This window comes from Hesperophylax consimilis, chromosome 29 (assembly GCF_061612785.1).
Source record: "Hesperophylax consimilis isolate HC1 chromosome 29, BYU_Hcon_1.0, whole genome shotgun sequence".
Taxonomy (NCBI): Eukaryota; Metazoa; Arthropoda; class Insecta; order Trichoptera; family Limnephilidae; genus Hesperophylax; species Hesperophylax consimilis.
The window spans coordinates 4,165,351-4,185,976 of NC_142864.1; the positions used below are offsets into that span (position 1 = coordinate 4,165,351).

Consider the following 20,626-nt stretch of genomic DNA (forward strand, 5'->3'; position numbering starts at 1 on the left):
GGTAATAGGCATTAAAATCGCTTGACAAACGGAGTCTAGAAACGTTCGATTTCAAGCATAAAACTGGTTTTTATTTATTTTGTAAATAATTTTATAAGAAAGCAAAAAGGTTAATCAAGTGAAACTGTCACAGATAATCTTAGCTATAATACTGTATTTTTTAAAAGTTGTTTTCTTTACGCGATCACACATTTCTATTGTAAAAATATTTTTTTTAGTAGTTTACATTTATATTTTTTATTCAGTAATTCATTATTTTATTTATATTCTACTCAAGCGAAACGATAGGAAAACCTTCAATTTATTTAAAGCATATTTTTTTGGTATTCATAATGTACACCAATTCGTTCTAAAGATTAATCAAAACAGTGATTTTGCATTAAGCTTCGCCTTAAAGCGAAAGTTTTATAGTTCCTTGAATCGGAGTTGCGGTTAAATTGCTACTGTCCTATAATCTAAGTGTGTTATACACAATCAATATCGCTCTGGTGAAAAGCCACCTTTTAGAATTGGAACGTAACTTGAAATGGCTTTAGCCATGTTAAGTGACGATATCTGAATAGACTGGCACTTCCGAAACCCCATCTCCATCGATTCCCCAAACCCTTCAGCATCGCAACGTACACCAATCGGGCATGCCTGTGCCAGATATCACGTCAAACCTTAAACCTTGTTTATAATATATTATTGTGTTTTGAATATGTAATTATTAACAGATAAATTGTGTACACTTTCAGAGTACCATGGTCCAGGTATGGAAGGAGGAAGTAATAACTTTGACTCGGGTAAGAGAATAACACTTTCACATTATATTACTCTATTAAAATATCGTCGCTCTAGTTCATTTTTGTCCAACGGACCAAAATGTAAATCGGCAGAAATAGCGCTTCAAAGTTTTTTTTTTTTACGAAAAACGCATATACAATGAAATTAGCTCACTCTAAGCTAACTAACATGATTTAAAGTGATATAAATAATTATTTTTATCTAAAATTAGTTCCGAATGTTTAAAATTATGCAGAAAACACGTTTTTGATTTGGATGTTGGACAAAGTGTTAGATAAACACGCTCGGAATGTTGTTTTATTTTTGGTGGACTTTAGACAAACTGCGTCTTGAAAACTCATTAAAAATATTTTAATTTTTTTTTTTCAGTTTCGGATAAATAAATGTTTTCTGAGAACAACTGCATACTTAACTCAATTTCGCAACAAAAATGTTCTCTTGGACAAAAACGAACTAGAGCGACAATATGGTGACCGGATAACTCATCAAAATGACAATTCAACACACATATAAAAAGTGTCATAAAGTTATGAAAAGTGATGAATTGTCATTTTGTAGAGTTATCATGGAACCATTGAAATATATAAATTTGTTTTAGCCACTTTAATTTTAATTACACTCTACCGGTTTCGGAAGCACCCTTCCTTCGTCAGGAGAATATTAAAACTGTTTCAATATTCTCAATATTCAATATTCTCCTGAGGAACGAAGGGTGCTTCCGAAACCGGTAGAGTGTAATTAAAATTAAAGTCGTCTAAAACAAATTTATATCTTTTTATTGTAAATTATGACGAGCCACAAAGTAAATGTTTATTACAAATATGAAATATATAACACTTTTTGTGCATCAACTCCACAATTTGGGAGGCAGGTTTGGGAATTTATATTTGATTATTGAAGACAATATTAGCGATTTCTAAACGAAAATCTGAAGCAGAAAAATCAGAAAAGGATACGGTCACATCTAGGACTCGAACCCAGGACCCTTGCCTTGCCGGGGCACAGCTCTACCACTGAGCTAATGGGACCCTATCCCCTTCGGTCACTTTTAACTGTATCATACTTCGAATAAGATGTGCTAGTCCTAGATGTGACCGTATCCTTTTCTGATTTTTCTTTTTCAAATTTTCGTTTAGAAATCGCTAATATTGTCTTCAATAAAATTAAATATTAAAATTTGAGGTTTTACTCAATAAAGTTATTCTAAAAAATAAATATTTATATTTGGGTAACCATTTATTGGATAACCTCTGCCATAGGTCACCCCAAGTGGTTCGCTATGTTTGGTGACTTAGCAGGAGTGCCCGGGTTCATCAAGTGAGGTGTGTTCGGGATGCGCCTGCCCACTACGAGGGTGGCGTGCCAGATGGAGAGACTACCTTGCGCTGCAGCGGGAGGGATATATTTATACGTCACTCTTGGACTCACTGATACCTAGATACCTACCCACCCCTCATACCTTTTTCCTTCCCAGAACATCTTCTCCTTCCTCTCCTTTAAAAGACCCTCCACACAGCATCCCCAAAGATGACAAATTATTTTCCTCAGTACCTCCGGTGTGGGGTTAAAGGGAAAAAACAAAAAAACCGGAGGCCCTGAGTAATATAATATCCCTCAGGGCCTCTGTCATCTTTATATGCTCGGTAAGTCGGCGCCCGGAGCAGACTGCTCCGATTGCCTCTGCACAGGACCGACCCTGTCAACATCAAGGCCCATCCACAGTTCCTCTCGGAAACTACTGAATGAAAAGATTTGTCCGTTGGTTGACTAACCTCGGAGCGTTTAGCGTCTGTTGTCCATGAGAAATGTTTGTATTAGTTTAATTTTGACTGTTTTACTGTGAGTTTCAGGTCAGCAAGCTCAGCAGGAGCAGGAACTGGCTACCAAGATGCTGCAGATACAGTCCAAGAGGTTCTACCTGGACGTCAAGCAAAACCGGCGTGGCAGATTCATCAAGGTCGCAGAAGTAAGTCGCAGCTCTCCCAACAACCAATATCAAAACAGCCTACCATCATTCAGATTCAATATGCTTTAAAGCCCAGCTACACTACTCGCGAAGTTGATCGAAGTTGACCGAATACGATAGTGTGGGCACGAACTTCACTTCGCCTCGGGCAACTTCGCTTCGCTTCGCCCGACTTCCGATTGTTGTCGGTAAATGCGCCCGAGTCAAAGGACTCGAAGCGTTACTCGCAAATTCGCACGAGTGTGTGGGCACGCACTTCGAACTTCGGCTAACTTCGTCGAGGACTTCGTCGAAGCGTCGAAGCGAGTAGTGTAGCTGACACTTTACCTGTGTAGATATTTTTATTTATGCTCGTTAACCCTTAGTATGCCAATAAATCCATCGTGATATTTTGAACCTTAAAAATGCTCCTAGCAAACTAAAATATATCTTGTTCGCTTGACAAGGAAATAATGTATCTTAATATTATTGTAGCTCGCCATTTCGTCACTTGCAAATATGTTTATTTTATTTGTAAAAAAGCACATCGCGAAATTCCGTGTCAAATGTCGTAATTTCGATTTTCGTAAGTACCGTATTTATTTACAGAAAATTCTCATATGACTTATTTTTATTGTGAAAAATGCTTATTTAGCTTTAAAATGTAATAAAATTCAATAACATTTTCGTAAGTCTCAATATACAAGGTAGTAAAGTGCACAAACTTCGGGAGGTGATTCTACATGATAGTACAATTAAAAAATAACTTTTTTTTTCTAAATTTCAATGTTTTAAGGACGTTTTCAGTGTTAAATTATTTGTATGGAGAAAATAATATTCTTACATGGAAAATATTTTGGTATAGGAAAAAAAACAAAGGAATTTCTAAAAATGTTAATTATTATTTTTTCTAATTCTACTATCGTTTAGAATCACATCCCGAAATTTGTGCACTTTATCTACGGACACCCTGTATTATTTTTTTGAATAAAATTATTGTAAAAAATAAAAACACATTTCTGAATGTAAGTAACTATCCTGGGTAAAACACAGAGATATATACAAATTTCATAACATTTTTTTTACAAAGGCATAATTTTACAAAAAATAAGTAAGTTATTACAAAAATATTGTCAGCCGGTGTGCTGCAGGCGATTGGCATTTTACCCATGGCATTACAAGGGTTAAATGCTTTTGCATATACATTTCTATAAAATACTCATAAACAGTGCAGTAGATAAGTGTGACTGATACATATTTAAAATTATTGTATAAGAAAAAAAAATAAAATTTAAAAGTGTGTTTACATATTATGTAGTAATATAAAAGTATCCATATAAACATTCATTAATACATTCAGAGTTAAATATTTTCATCAAATAAATAACTAACTAACCCTCCTTGCCTCATTCACATTCATACATCGTCTCACACATACTCTTCTATTATTCTGACTCTTGACATGGCCCGACTCAAGTATCTGATTAACTTGGTCGTGCCATGTCTTCCTTGGGCGTCCCCGACTTCTGTTACCATTCACATTTGCGTCAAATATTCTCACTATACTTCTTTCTTCGCTCATTCGCTATAAATGCCCAAACCATCTAAGCGTCCCTTTCTTAATCTTACTCATTACGCTTACATCAGCCTTACATTCTTTGCGAATCTGCACATTTCTCGCACAATCATACATGGTTTTACTGCACTTACGCCTCAGGGATCTAATTTCGAGAGCATTCAGTCTACTTTCATCCTTTCTCTGCCAGTTCCATGCCTCACTTCCACACATCAGGGTAGGTACCAGCACTCCATTGTGGACTGCTAGCTTCGCTTCTTTGGACAATTTTTTGTTAGCGCCAACTGCGTTCAGTCCTCCATTAATGGAGTTACTTGCATTTATCCTTCTTTCAATATCTCTGTCAGCCTTCCCATCTCTCATAAACATACTCCCTAAATACACAAACTCATCCACCTGCTCCAAGTATTCCTCATTCACAGCTATATTGCACACTGTTTTCATACTCTCTCTTTCAAACACCATTACTTTAGACTTACTTACATTCATCATTAACTCATTCTTCGAACACACTTCTTTCATCCTGTACACGGGAGACCGTAGATCTAGATAACTAACTAGATATATCAAAAAGCGTATTGCAATACTGATTTTCTAAATATATCAACAATATCGGAGTATTTGTTTCCCAATTTTTGAATCTGTTCATAGGAGTATAATATTGCTACGTTGAAGTAGAACTGTCGCAATAATATTGTAGGTACTGTCTTATAATCGTCCTGCCAGGAACATGGAAAGAAATTAAATGCAGCAGTATTAAGGATACCACTGCAAAATTATACATAGTGACATGGGAGATTGGCCATTATTACGAAATCATGTGCAAAAAGAGTGTCGCCAACATTGTTCACCCATACTACTGCAAATCGTATCTAGTCACAGCGGCGTCCCGCTATTGTTTCTACCTTCGCACCAAACATTTCAATTTGAGAGGCAAGTATGGGTACCTCAACCTCTGGAACCATTTATTCCAATGTCTCTGCCACAGGTCACCCCAAGTGGTACGCTATGTTTGGTTACTTACCAAGGGTACCCTGGTTCATGAGGTGAGGTTTATTCAGGTCTTGGTGGCGGATGCATATGCCTATCAGCTGCGTGGCGGGCCGTATTCGGAGAAGCTATTTGAGAGAGACAACTGATCTCTCCAGCCTCTCGATCCAACGCAGCTTTGCCCTGCAGTGCAAACACTCATACATTTTTTCCTTTACAGAACCTTCTCTCTTTACTTTATTGAAAAATGACCTCCCATCCAGTTTTTCCAAAGGTGTATTATTTAAAAATGCTACATTTTCATTAGTCAGTGCAGTTTGGCCATAGTTCAGCGACAGCCATGTTTCTGTTGTGTTAACGCTAACAGTTTTGCAACTCGTCGTGGAAGGAGATTTTAAATAATAGGTTCTTTGTGTTAAATCAGGGATTTATTAATACTTCGCGTATTACAATGGTGACTCGATAGTCGACCTAACTAGAAGCTGGCTAATTGAGATCTGAGAACAGTAAGTTTGTCTGGGAGCATTCTCACTGGCCCTGGCGACTACTGATCACTAGCTTCCATCTTACGGACTTCCAAGCAAGCTCTTTGCACTGCCCTCTATGAGTGCATCTGTGAAGTCTTAACCTGTGGTGTCCCAGGAAATTCCAAGCTCAATTTCCAAAGGCTCAAATTCGAAAATCAAACGTCAAGTGTCCAGTTAAATTTTTTTTGTGTCGCATTTTATAAGTATATGATAACAATTCTTCCAGATTTCGGTAGTTTATACAACTGTTGTTACTAATAATATTATTTTGTACAAGAAACCTGTAAATAAATAATGCTAAAAATATAATTATTCATTTGAACGTAAAAATTTTGACATTTCTTACGAAGTTAATTTTCATCACTTTTCTTTGGTGAAATATTATAAAAATTACATCAAAATAATGTAGATAAAACTATCTTTCTGATGATACCTCAAATCTATTATTTCCACAATCAATTTATATCAAAAATAATGAAAGAAGACGCTTTGACACTTTGATGGTTGTAAAACCCCCGCAAATATTTCGTTGGCATTCCACAGAAAAATTCTTTGTAAAAAATCTGAAAAGCTAGAAGTCATTCCGGTATTTGCTGCGTAAAGAACGGGAATAGCCCAAGCAATTGTGACCTTGTTCTTCATACAAATTCCTTATACATAAGGGTCAAAATCGCACATAATTTTTTTTTTTTTTTTTTTTAAATTCGTAGATAATGTGCCGCACTCACATATGCGGTCCCGGGATATGACGGGACTAACTCACTTCTCCACAGTTTCTATTGTCTGTACTAAATGTAAGTACATTATATAAACACTGTTTGTTGTATGTTGTTCCAGATTGGCGCTGATGGACGGCGAAGTCAGGTGTTCCTGGCGCTGTCCACGGCCGCCGAGTTCCGTGACCACCTCTCTTCGTTTAGTGACTACTATTCCTCGCTCGGTTAGCAAATAAACTTTATTCTTATTGTACCGCAACTGACAGCACCGCACTAACCACTCTTTCTACACCCCTAGCTCAGGCACATCGCTAAAGGTTTTATCGATAATGTTGGTAACTTGTAATCGATCCCTAGAACAACTGCAGATCGCCAACGAACTTCCTTGGCTTAATTTAGTTTACCAGAACTGTTACAACTTGCCTGTTAGCGATCAGTAACAACCACTGACCTCGGAAGACATAGATACGCCCTAACGTTCTTTCCAAACGTAGCAATAAAAACATTTGTAAAAGTGTCTAACTAAAATACTGTAACGAAATATTTGATTTTGGAAATATGTCCAAACTTCTTTCGCGCCATTTAGGATTCTCAATTATGTGTATTACGCGGAGAGGAAATTGCTCGCTATTGTAAAAAGCACTAGTTATTCATAAGACTAAATAGTGATTCTACAATGCGAGTTGACTGTCGGATTCATTTACTGATAAATTACTGATAGGGACATGCCCACGCCACGCAAGTTGGTTTGTTCCCCTCGCCCTTATGGGCAGGTCTATCTTTTCTTTGGTTTGTAAATATAACTTTTATCGATGTGTTTGTGCTAGCCTTTTGGCTTTGGACCCAGTTGTCGCAGGTTCGAAATCCAGCGTGGGCGATTAAATTTAATTGATTTCATTTGGTTTATAAATGCACTAAGTTCATGACTGGTAAGACCACCATTCAGAATTGAAACGTTGCTTTAAATGTCTTTAACCTAAGTGTATTTTTGTAACCTTGGAAAGTATTACATTGCATTGCAGTGCTCCTGCATATCTTCTGTAATAAATGATTATTATAAGCAACCGTGGGTTGCTATCCCACAAAATGCTGACATATAAATTAACCAAGCATCATTATTGTTATTTAGAAGTGTTCGCTAATTTCAAACACCAACAATATTGTGCAAAATATGCACTTTTTTAAAGTGCTCTCTCAGTAATCCGCAGTTCCATTATCCTACAACTACTATAATTTGTTTTTATTTTGACTAGTTGAAAGCACAAAATCAAATTCTTTAATTTGCCTAGACTCGAATGTCAAGCTTTGTACACCGACACGGCGGGTTGGGTTATCTTCATCTTACACACTAAGTTACTACACCGCCATCTAGTATGCCATTTTACCCATCACTGGGGTTCATTGTTGTTATTCGGTTAGTCCTCTGTGTAGTTGCGTGTGTTTCTGTTTGTTTTTTTCTGCCACATTTTTTGTTTGAAACAGTTTACAAAATGGAGTCTTCTCGCAAGCGTAAACATGACACCAATCAACTAACCAAAAAATGGAAGTTTTATGAGAGATCCATAGCAATGTTTGTTTTTACGAAATACCTGTTTTAATTTTGAGCATATGTTATACGAATGCATTATAATCTGCCGCTTTTACTAATTGGAAATTTATCCGGTTTTTGGGTTTGCGAATTGGTGAGAGAGTACTTGCTTTTAATTTATTTTGAACCATCTTGGTGTTTTAATTTTGATGCGATTTAAACGATTACGGCACCTTCCATTTATTTGTTAGACTCGTAAAGTGTTTATGTGACGTTTGTTGATGTGTGACGTAACGTTGTCGTGCTTTTGTTTACAGGTCCACCCAACCCTGACAGCGTGCCGGAGGACGGCAAGCTGAAGTCGGAGATGATGCTGAAGGATAATCGGCGCTACTATCTCGACCTCAAGGAGAACTCCAGGGGGCGTTTTCTGAGGGTGAGACGCACTTAACAAGACAACCTAACCTAACACAATTTTATATCTTCCAGCCCCCCTGAAATTCCCTTACCTACAACTACTTATTACTACATATTTATCTACATGTCAAGAGTTGGAAGCAAATGAACTTGGGTTCAGAAATTTCTTGAAATTTTTGTACCAATTTGTTAACCTGTGCAAAAGTGTTCAACACCCCTCTGTTGAATTTTGTAGCTCTCCCTGGTCTGAAGTCTAGATACAAAAGAAAAAAACACTCGACTCTTTGGAAAAACAAATAGTTACTAGACTTTATACTATCACAAAATTAAGGTAAAATGTGGAAAATAAGGAACACTCTTATGTTTCCAGTTAACTCTTAATTCAAATTCATCTCAATCAAAAAAATATGAGTCTATGAATGAAATAAGCGATAGGACCGGGTGGCATTTTCATTTTGAGGTGTCAAGTCAGTGCCGTGCCATAATAGAGCAACAACAGTTGTCAAATGGCGGCGATTCTTGTTGATACTTGTTGTTACTGCTGATTTGCATGTTGTTTTACCGCAAGCATATAAATAAACAGAGTGATTAGACGATATAAACAATGGAGTTTAGTTGACAATAGCACTGACTTCGTAATTTGGCTGTTGCACACACAGACCTCTACTCTAGTCGGCCTTGCGTTTTCTCTATGATGTATATAATCTCGGACGGGAAACAATTGTAATAATGGAACTGTTTTCACATTGAAACTTAAAATTGCATTTTTTTCTTCAATAGTTAACGTTTTGTGTTTTCCACCCACCCACTCCGCCCCCGTCACCCGGTAGCTCGGATTAAAAAAGGTTAACTTTTATGTCCCTAACAATTATACTCGAGGGAGATCCCATGCACTCTTATATGCTCCGAAAGCGAGGACTTCTGCCTATCAGAACGCACCAATAAACAGAGCGACTCAACTGCTTAACGATTCTGCATTAGCCATCGACATTTTCAATGTCACCTACAGACAATTCAGTAACTATCTTTTAACACATGTCACAAAATAGTAAAACTGCCTGTGTAAACTTTTTAATTTGTAATCTTCTCCTTGATGTATTGGTGTATAACCGTTTAATGGAGAACATGGAAAAATAAATAAATAAATTACTGGAAGTTCGTATTATAGTGGGTTTGAATTACAGATTATTTACAGGAAATCCTCGTGTGACTTATTTTTACTATGAAAAATGCTTATTTAGCAAAAAAATGTAATAAGATTGAAGAATATATTCATATATTTTTCCAACATGTAACATTTTTTACAACTTTACAGAGAAAAAAATAACATTTCTCCGAATATAAGTAGCTATAGGATAGCTACCACAGACATAGGAATTAATAGACGAGAAGATAATGGCGAGGGGTAAAATCAACTGTTGAAGAACGAAGGGCGTAAGGCTGACTGTGATTCGTCAATAAATCAATCTGACAGTAAATAGGCATCTCGCATTATAATATCACCATTTACTTCTTAAAAGTAAAATCTGCTTTTGAATGAATAGACATTTTTACATGGGAGCGCAAATTACTCGCCACGTTATGAACAAATTTGCGAAGTCCAAATTCGGCAAAAAAATTCGGTTGTATTTTCAGAGTCGAATATTTCGTTTAAGTATTTAGTTAAGACACTTTTATAAATGTTCATAATTTACTTCCCAGCAACCAACCAGCTTTGTGTTTCGCGTCCAGACGTTTCTCGATGTGATAGTATAATATGTTTCTAAAACTGATCTATATTATACGATGTGAATATGCTTAAAATAAAGTAAAATAATGCTTATATATGGAATGTAATACGACAATTGGGTTTATTCTCTTTTTCACATCTATTTTTACAAGTTTTCATAGTACAAGTCAACATTTTGCCGTGTTATTTCGTAAAATGAACCGATGATGCCTCGACCATAGTTCGCACAAGAATGATGACGTCACGTTTTCAAATTTCACTTGAGGCCATACGCGAGCCCAGCCGGCTCCAATGGAACCGGTATGGGGAGTGGGGATAATACGCTTTTAATCACTTAGGGCAGGTCTACTAATATTCATATGTCTATGATAGCTACAGAAAAATTGCATATATGAACACATTATACGTTAGAGATCTGGTAGTGAGACAATGAAAAAGAATGTTGTATTGTGTCACAGCTTTTATTCCGAGTCAGTGGAATTGCGCAGTTGGGAGATGACTCTGGACCGATGAGGATGCCAGGTGTAGACGGCGATGATGGCGATGGAGTGGTTGAGGCGCGGGTCAGCGAGTCGACACCGCGGATGTGTTCAGCACTGGTGAAGACGTGGATTCTTCCGGGTACTCCAGTGTGAACAAGGTGCGATAGACATGGTCGGCAGATGTACGGGAGATGCAGGCCAGCGACGATGCCGCGGGGCCGAGGCGCAGACCGGCGAAGTTGTCCCAGGGTCTAGCTAGGCGCGTGAGGTCAGTGCTGGCAACGAGGAACGATGGCCGGGGCGTTAATGTGATCCCGAGGAGTCCATAATGATTTGTAGTCCGTAGAGAGCCGGGTGTATGAAGATAAGGTCCTGTGGCGGCGTGGTGGAGAAACACCGGGGCAGGATGCGGGGGGAACCGTCCATAGCGGCATAGTACTGTGTCGGCTGCTATGCACGGTTCCCCCCGCGTCCGACACAGTACTCAGCAAGCAGTCGCAGCGCTCGCTTGTTGGTCACTCGTAAAACTGCTAATTAATGACTGACTAAGTACATCTCGACATGCCTCATTATATAGTCGCCCGTTGCGTCAAGAACATTTAGATCTTGTAGGTAGAAACGCCGAACTCTCGCATTGTGTCTAGAGCGTTCCCGCTACAATGCGTTTTGCATTGGCGAGCCTTCCAGAATATTCTCGTAGCGTCGCTACATACGTGTTACTGGAAAGAACAAAAGGAATATTAACCGCTCCGTGATAAGTGGGGGACCCTAGTGACCCCCTTTGAGTTTACGTACGTGATTTTTTACCTTCCTGGACTTGATACTCAAGAGAGTATAGCATATTATGTGTGTAATAATGTGTATTTGTTTTGGTTGTTGCAGGTATCACAGACCATAACCCGAGGGGGCCCGCGCTCACAAGTGGCCATCCCGGCCCAGGGCATGATTGAGTTTCGGGACGCGCTCACAGACCTGCTCGAGGACTTTGGCACAGACGACGGGGGGTGAGTTACGCTCTAAAACCGTAATTACGGTCCAGAAAGAAGCCGAATGATCCATTCTGTCAGAATTTTTGTGCATTTATGTTTTGTAATAAAATCCAAATAAATGCAATATTGCTGGGCGTATCTGAAAACAAAAAAAACTGTTTTTGAAAGGTGATGCACGCTTTCAAATATTATTATTTTTATATACAAATAATAAATGTTCGTTTGTTCAAAATCTAAATATCCAAAAGTTCTTCACTGATTGCTTTGAAAATTTGACACAACATTGTATTCGAATACAAGTGTGTTTTTATATATCTATATTATATAGATTTCATCTTTGACAGGTAAATACGGTCAATCCGCACCAAATCATCCAGAAAATTTTGGATTTGTCACCCACCATCTCAGATTTTGATGAAACTTTAAATTTTTAATCCTTCCATATAGATAAGAAAATATACCAAATTTTACCTTCCTACCTCAACTCGTTTTTTTTTATGGGCAGTTGAAGTTTGGGCAAAATAAGCGTTTTTACATATTCCGAGCACTCCAGAAGAGCTTGTACCTTCAATGAAAAAAAATTGTATCTTTGTCATTTATAGTGCAAATGCAATGAAAATTTTCAATATTATCAAGAAAACTATGCTGATTGCAGAAAAAAATAAATAAACCCTTTACATTTATCTACTTGACTTTAAAAAATTACCAAAAGTAATTTTTTAAGTAATTTTTGGGACGGAAAAGGTACTTTACAAAAAAGCAATATCTCGGGAAGGTACAGTGTTAATGAAGTAATTTTTTTTTTTATTCATATCTACAAATAGCATAGAATCACATACAAAAAAAAAAATTCATGGCATTTTACTTGCTTCAATAAATAAAATCCATTTTAAACTTTTTTCAAACTTTTTGTAATTTTTTTTTTATTCTTATCTACAATAAACATAGTACAACCTAAAAAAATAAAACTCCTGGTATTTTGTGTGCTTCACAGTGTAGAAACGTTTTTAAAATGAGAAATCTTAATCATACAGAATTGTTCCAAGTTTTTTAAAATCTAGATACTGTATTTGCAAATAAAAAAAGTCAAACTTATTCGGTCCTTTACAACATGCTGGTAAGCTTGCAATGTAAGCTTAAGGCACCAACAAAATAATGTACCTTGTTCCTTACCCTGAATGCATACACCATAGCAATATTTTATAACAAGATCAACTTTTTAACTCTTTTCAATACAAAGTTAACTCTTTAAAAAACAAATACAATAAAAATAAAAGAGGCAATGTAGGATTAGGTTAAATGAAAGTACATTACAATAATATTGTTTACAAATAAATGTTCAAGTTCATTTTTTACTTTTATTCTTGATCTGACCCATAAGATGGTTGAACTTTTGATCAGCATGATGAACGTCTTTTTCAAGAAAGTAGTAAGCTCTTCCTGAACCTTTTGTTGTGGGAGGGTCAACGATATTAAAAATATTTTGTAGTGGAACAAAACAAATATCTTCTTTTTGATGTGGCCAGTAAAAGGATGGAGCTGGGCCAAAAGGATGCATAAACTTGATTGATACATCACACTCGTCTTCATCTTTGGAAACCACAAGTCCAAAAAACCAATGGTTGTCATATACGCAAGCTACATAAGAGTTTGTACAAATTTGTACCATACTTAGTTGCTCAGAGCGATTTCGTTCCCCACTGAAGTTAAAAATCAAAGCATAATCTGAATCTGAACTTATCCTTTTTGTGCCAACTTCATTTTCAGACAGAGGAACAAAGCAGTGGAAACCTCGAGTGCCTGGTATTGTTTTAGCTTGTGAAAAACGCTGCTGTAATTGTTGCCTGCAAGTGAATAAGCTTTCTTTTCTCAGCAAGTAAAAATATATATTTTCTACTCTCGACTGACAAAACTTAAAAGTTTTGTCTACAGTTGTGATAGTGTTGCCAGGGCCAAGTTGCAAACTTTCTCTAGTTAGAAGACGTTTTACTGTTCCACCTATTCCATCACAGGGAGATTTCCCATGACTCGTAACAAAAAACGACCAACATGCTTTCAAGTTGAAGTCTTTTTGATGGTGACACAGATTTAAAAAGTTTTTGCAGTTTTTATATTGCGCTGCGCAACCATCAGTAAAATAATGAACACTTTGAATTTGGGGAAATTTTTGATTTAAAAATTGAGCAACAATTTTTTGAGTTTCGTAAACGAAACTTACATCATGTTCCAAGTCATCTGAAATTACACACAAGCTTGACACTGTGAGATCTTTGCCAGGCTCTTCACAAGTGTAAATTACCACTGGGTGGAGTGAACAACTGTCTTGCGTCCAGTGGTAACCCTGGACTTCATTCTGGATAACATAGGAGAAGTTTTCACTGAAGTCTAATAACACAACAGCTTCATTTATCTGAAGCTGTGCTTTTAGGGACTCTTTGAGATACAGTGGTGCCTCACACAACGAACGCCTCGCACAGCGAATGCTGCACACAACGAACTTCCTTTTCGTTCATTTCACGATTCATACAACGAACTTCGCTTCACACAACGAACTTCGCTTCACACAACGAACTTCGCTTCACACAACGAACTTCGCTTCACACAACGAAGTCGCCCGATCTTCTACGATCACTGCCGATTAATTGCATCCTCCCGCGCAGGCAGTCGTTAGACTCGTTAGTCACTGCGTAGTACGCTTAACTTACGCACGTATCACAGCAATCGTTCTTCATTACGAATTAAATCGCACACGTATCACGGCAGTCGTCCTTTTAAGATAAACTCAACATTTTTTTTATATGATATATGATATGAGCAACAATCAAACAATCAACCAATTCCAACTGCTGACATCAAGAACATCCTGGTCAAATGGAAAGCAGTTCAGGAGTTTACCAATGCCCACTATCCGGATTCCGCTGAAGCAAACAGGATCAACGACCTGTACTCCGATACTCTTGTCCGTTATTTCCGGCAGATGTTGAAGAAAAGAGAGAAACAAACGACTTTGGACAGGTTTTTCACTGCACCATCGGCGGAAAATGGATGAAGATGTGCAAGATTCGATTATTTCTTAAAATTAAAAAATGTGTGTTTTTTTCATTATGTTTTTAGATGTATCTAAATAAAAATAATAACAAAAAATTTATCTTTTTTTTATGTCATCTTACCATATTTTATGCTACAGAACGAATTATTTTTTTTAACATGTATTGTTATGGGAAAACGCGTTTCACATAACGAACTTTTCGCATAACGAACTTGCTCCTGGAACGAATTAAGTTCGTTGTGTGAGGCACCACTGTATTTTGATTGAGACTTTGTTATAAAAGAATGAGGAAGAAGTTTTACAAGACTCTTCACAAGATGTTCTACATATTCATGAAAGGGAACTGTAACTGAAACCTGCTGTGTTCTATCAGTAGTTACCCATGCACTGTATGTAATTTCATCTTCTTGGTCCCATTCTTCAAATTTTTCTAACAAATGTTTCTTAAGATTTTCACTAGATGTTGAACACTTATCGCAATGTCGAAGCATACAGTCTCTATTGTTCTTTGAGCAACAACAACCAACAAAATTTCGAAATCCCAATTTTTGAAGCAGGGTATTCAAACTTGAAGGTAGCATAAAGTTCATTCAGGTTACAAAGCAATAGTCTTTTTTGTTCATAAACATTTTTGGTTATGCTAACTTTATCTTTTTTCCCTGGCATAACACGAGAAAATTCATCGTTTTGGTAGAAATTTTTAACCAAAGTAACTGTTCCTTGGTCTAATGGTTTTCCTTTTTTTGGATCAGGTAAAGCAATGATACCATTTTCATTTAGTAGCTCTCGTGCTTTACGAACTGAGTATTCACCAACACTGAATTCTTCAGCAACCTTTTTTCTACTCCACGAAGTTGGAGCGAGAGTTAGAAGCTGAATTCTCTCACGGCGTGTAACTTGTGTTTCCAATTTTTTTTTAACCAACTCAACAAGCCTGTCCATGTCATTAGCTTTTTCTTGAATACATCTTGGTATTTTTGCATCACATTTTACTGGGGAAAATTCTTTTTCTAAAACTTTACTTACTTTTTTCTTTAAGGTTGAACAAGCAGAATCTAACTTCCGTTTAGCGTAACTAGACTTACTGTGGGATGGTATTGCATGTAGTTTAAATGGATATTCTCCAATGTCAGTTAACCACTCAGAACATTAGAACGTCAAAAGACGTAAATATGATAATAGCGGTCAAGACATTAGAACGTCTTTTCACGTAAACGCGCAAGATTTTACAAAAATTTCCATCACTAGTATACGGATTGCCATGATTTAAAAAACAGAGTATCGATAATGAATAACGCTACGCGTCTGTATTCAAGAATATCTATGGAATGTAGAGGTGCATTATCTAAGTCGATTGGATCTGTCATCTTGTTCGTTCATAATTTATTGCGTTTCTAAATAATTTATTAAAAATATTTTAGTTTGGACGGTTAATATTTTGAGGTGACTAATAGTTTTTAATTATATTTCTTCAATATATAAAGTGTTATTTCTTTATGATACTCAGAAAAAAGTACATTTTTCACAGCTTTGAAATAATGGTCAGCGATTTTTACATATTTTTGACGTTTTCAGAAAATGTATATTTAGAAACGCAAATATTTACGTATAACAAAACAATACGATAGTGAATTTCATAAACTTTCCAAAACATTTTTCAGAATGAGGCTACGTTTCCCAAAACGTGAGTTATGAAGCTTTTAACAAAACTCGTGAATAACACAAAAATTTTCACGTTTTGACAGTTCGCAAAGGAACACAAAGTAAATAAAAGTCTTTTTCTGAGAGGTTAAAGAAGTGTTGATTTCTTGTAAAAAAATTTCTTTGTTTAAAACATTTTCAACTTCACTTATGTCTTCTTGAAAAGTGTTAAGCTCTTCAATTTCATTGTTAAGGTTTTGGCTCTTACTAATTTTTGCTCTGCATGCATTACAAATTTTTTGTCCAGGGATTGCTTTATTAGTTACTTTTAGAATGGTATTAATGTTCTCTGAAAATTCCAAGGATACTGTTCTTAAAGTTTTTGTAATTTTCCTTTTGTGGCTTTGGAACGGGTCAAAACAAGCTTTTTGAAATGTTTCATATTTATTTAAGTTAAATATTCTGTGGTGCTCACAAATGTTGAAAACCAAGTCTGTAGATACAAAACTTCTTTGTTGAATAAGCTTTTTTTCAAATTCACTTAACAAATCCACACTCGTTAATTTCTCTGACTTAGTATAACTTTTTTTGTGACATTCAGTACCATTATGTTGTCCCACACTACATTTAACTAAACTTGTTTCGATTAGAGACATTTTAACAACGTACACCATAACATGAAACAACTACTGTATTTATATAGATGATCACTGCTTTGAAGCTGACTCAGAACTAAGCATGTCAGAGGAAACAAAGCATGTAGTATCCTGCAAACTTAGTGATGAGGCAGATAGTAATTTTCATGTTCTGTCTTGTTCTTGTTGCAGATACATCATTTCCATGTAGTGACTTGTCTCTAGGACTGTTTCTTTGATATTAGTCCATTCATTCAACCTATATTACTAGCTATATACCTAAACTATAACTTGCCCAATTACAAACTAAAAATAGATATAAAAAAAATCACAAAAAGTTTGAAAAAAGTTTAAAATGGATTTTATTTATTTTTGTATCTAGATTTAAAAAAACCTAGAACAATTCTGTATGATTAAGATTTCTCATTTTAAAAACGTTTCTACACTGTGAAGCACACAAAATACCAGGAGTTTTATTTTTTTAGGTTGTACTATGTTTATTGTAGATAAGAATAAAAAAAAAATTACAAAAAGTTTGAAAAAAGTTTAAAATGGATTTTATTTATTGAAGCAAGTAAAATGCCATGAATTTTATTTTTGTATGTGATTCTATGCTATTTGTAGATATGAATAAAAAAAATAATTACTTCATTAACACTGTACCTTCCCGAGATATTGCTTTTTTGTAAAGTACCTTTTCCGTCCCAAAAATTACTTAAAAAATTACTTAAAAAATTACTTTTGGTAATTTTTTAAAGTCAAGTAGATAAATGTAAAGGGTTTATTTATTTTTTCTGCAATCAGCATAGTTTTCTTGATAATATTGAAAATTTTCATTGCATTTGCACTATAAATGACAAAGATACAATTTTTTTTCATTGAAGGTACAAGCTCTTCCGGAGTGCTCGGAATATGTAAAAACGCTTATTTTGCCCAAACTTCAACTGCCCATAAAAAAAACGAGTTGAGGTAGGAAGGTAAAATTTGGTATATTTTCTTATCTATATGGAAGGATTAAAAATTTAAAGTTTCATCAAAATCTGAGATGGTGGGTGACATGGCCTGGATGATTTGGTGCGGATTGACCCTACATGCTTTTTTTTCAAAAACAGTGCCATCTGTTGGATAAATATGTTTTTTTTTTTTAAAAAGAGCGAAATGTTAGACGTAAAAGCAACACGCATTATTGTTTCTCTATCTGCACAGACAGACTGAGTCACAGCATCTTTTGGCTAGTTTTAAATTAATATAACTGATAAAATTATATTTAAAGAGTTCATAACAAGAGTAAAATTAGCTTTTTGATATCTCCAAAAATGACAAATTTATGAACTTTCAAAAGTATAACTTGGGTAATTGTGTCTCCTAATGACACACGAGACCCAATCCAGCAGTGGCGGTCGGTGACTTTTTGTAGAAGGGATGCTGGACATCAAATGTTTATACTCGTACTTACTACGTACTTGATATCAAATATGCACATCTAGACGCTAGCCCACGAACAAGATACAATTAGTTACCGTCTAAAATTATCTCCATAAATCCATTAAGCTCCATAACTCAATATTTCCAGAATCCAGAAGTATACATCTTATTTTGCGTATTAATTTTAATTTAATTAAATTATGATTAAAAAGTAAATTGCAGGTTAATAATTTTCAACAAGAATTCGACTTCAGTATTCAAGCTCAAAGCAAACTGTCAAAGCAGCGCGCGCATACAATCCAATGGATTAGTAATAGAGTATGCGATTCCGTGCATTATACATATGAGCATTAAAGACGGGTTTTGTACGTTGGATGCTGTCATTAATGTCGTATAAAGTTGACGAAGATATTGGCTTGCCGGTCTCAGTGCGCATGCGCGGAAAGAACGTACGTTCTAGCATTCTTGGATACGGTTTACAGATCGCTTCCACACCACAGTGTGTTTTACGCGTTTCACAGTATTTGAGAATGTATGTGTATTTAGACTCGTGTTTTGTATCGTGTCGTTTGATGTGCGTACACAGAAACGGGACGATAATATGCACGATGTTTTATAATAATAATATTTGTATATTTTTTGTAAAACAAATCACATTAAGGTCGCTGTAGAAATATTAAAATATTTAAATTGCAGTATTGCTGTTAACGGCTGGAAGACCCAATCTTTTTAGTCTAAAATGCAAGGGATGCGGAGCATCCACAGCATGTATAGACAGACCGCGCCTGCGATCCAGTACAATTCATAATTCGAATGGCAGTTCTGCAGCATCGCCAAGCACGTACCGTGATGCCACAATCAGCCGGCTGCAGATATCTACATTTTGACAATTTATATCTTCCGTACTATTCGGTATTTTTGAAAAATTCAGCATTCTCTAATTAATTAATATGATACGTTTGCAAAAAATTTAATTCCGTTGGATATAATAACCTCGTTATGGAAACAGGAGTGTTTGTGTTTAGAATATATTATTGATAACTAATACTAGTTTTTGTTTGTAAATGTAGTTACAAAGGAGAACTGCCCGAGGGTCGCCACCTGCGGGTGGACAACAAGAATTTCTACTTTGACATTGGCCAGAACAACCGCGGCATCTACATGCGCGTCAGCGAGGTGAGTACTATCACATCCTTTTCCTTTCCTCGCTTCCTTAAAACCACCAGTACAATATCTTGCAGTAGAACAATACAACTCTACAATCTTCATGTCCTTGCAGTAGAGCGGCCAATACAATTTATTATAAAGTGCGCTAACTTCAGTGGGGGGTGATTTTAGAAGTAAAAAAGTTAAAATAATTTTTTTCGAAATTTCAATGTTTTAAACTAGTTTTTAGGTTAAAAAAACAATATAACTCTTCAATATTCATGTCCTTGCAGTAGAGCAGCCAATACAAGTTCTTCTATACAGGGTGTCTGGGGGTAAAGTGCGCTAACTTCAGGGGGTGATTTAAGAAGTAAAAAAGATGAAATAAATTTTTTCGAAATTTCAATGTTTTAAAATAGTTTTTAGGTTAAAAAGTTGAATTTTTTGTACGGGAAAATAAATATTCTTCCATGGAAAATAGACATCAGAATTTCGAATCTTTTTTACTTCTACCATCATACCTTCCGAAGTTAGCGTACTTTATCCGAACACCCTGTATATATTCAAACTTGAGAAAACGGACGAAAATTAATCGACCTAACCTTTTTATTAAAATTGTTAAACTCTAAATTCAATTGCTGTGAATTCCTGCATTTAATAAATCTAGGAGTTCAGAACAATTGAATTTGGAGTTTTAACAATTTTAGGTTATTTCATTGTCGTCTGTTTTCTAAAGTTGGAACATTTAGAATAAGAACTTGTATTGTCTATTATACTGCAAGGAAAATATACTTCATTTTTAACTGCCAAATACAATGAAACCAAAAATTTATTTCTAGAAATTCAGAATCGTTTAAATCATGATTTTCTGTTTTACGTAATGACTAGTATTTGTATATTAGTATACGTTCGGCTTTACTCGGGCGCATGTGCGTGTGTTTGGCTCTAGATCTAGAATGACTTAAATATTATTTTAAAAGAAGCTGTAAAAAAATGTAAAAGTTGTCTAAAAGTATAATTTTATTTACAATGTCGCAGAATTTGA

At 35.8% G+C, this 20,626-nt stretch overlaps 1 protein-coding gene across 3 annotated transcripts in view; it reads left to right on the top strand.

The window, feature by feature from the left end:
* The window catches only part of Pur-alpha (Purine-rich binding protein-alpha), a 36,245-nt gene that overhangs the window by 3,468 nt on the left and 12,151 nt on the right, over positions 1-20,626 (top strand). For all 3 annotated transcript variants that reach the window (XM_089649382.1, XM_089649383.1, XM_089649384.1), the window contains exons 2-7: positions 738-785; positions 2,637-2,752; positions 6,662-6,764; positions 8,386-8,504; positions 11,579-11,700; positions 19,506-19,611. In XM_089649382.1, the coding sequence (XP_089505508.1) occupies positions 738-785; positions 2,637-2,752; positions 6,662-6,764; positions 8,386-8,504; positions 11,579-11,700; positions 19,506-19,611 (614 nt within the window). The remainder of the gene's footprint in view (positions 1-737; positions 786-2,636; positions 2,753-6,661; positions 6,765-8,385; positions 8,505-11,578; positions 11,701-19,505; positions 19,612-20,626) is intronic.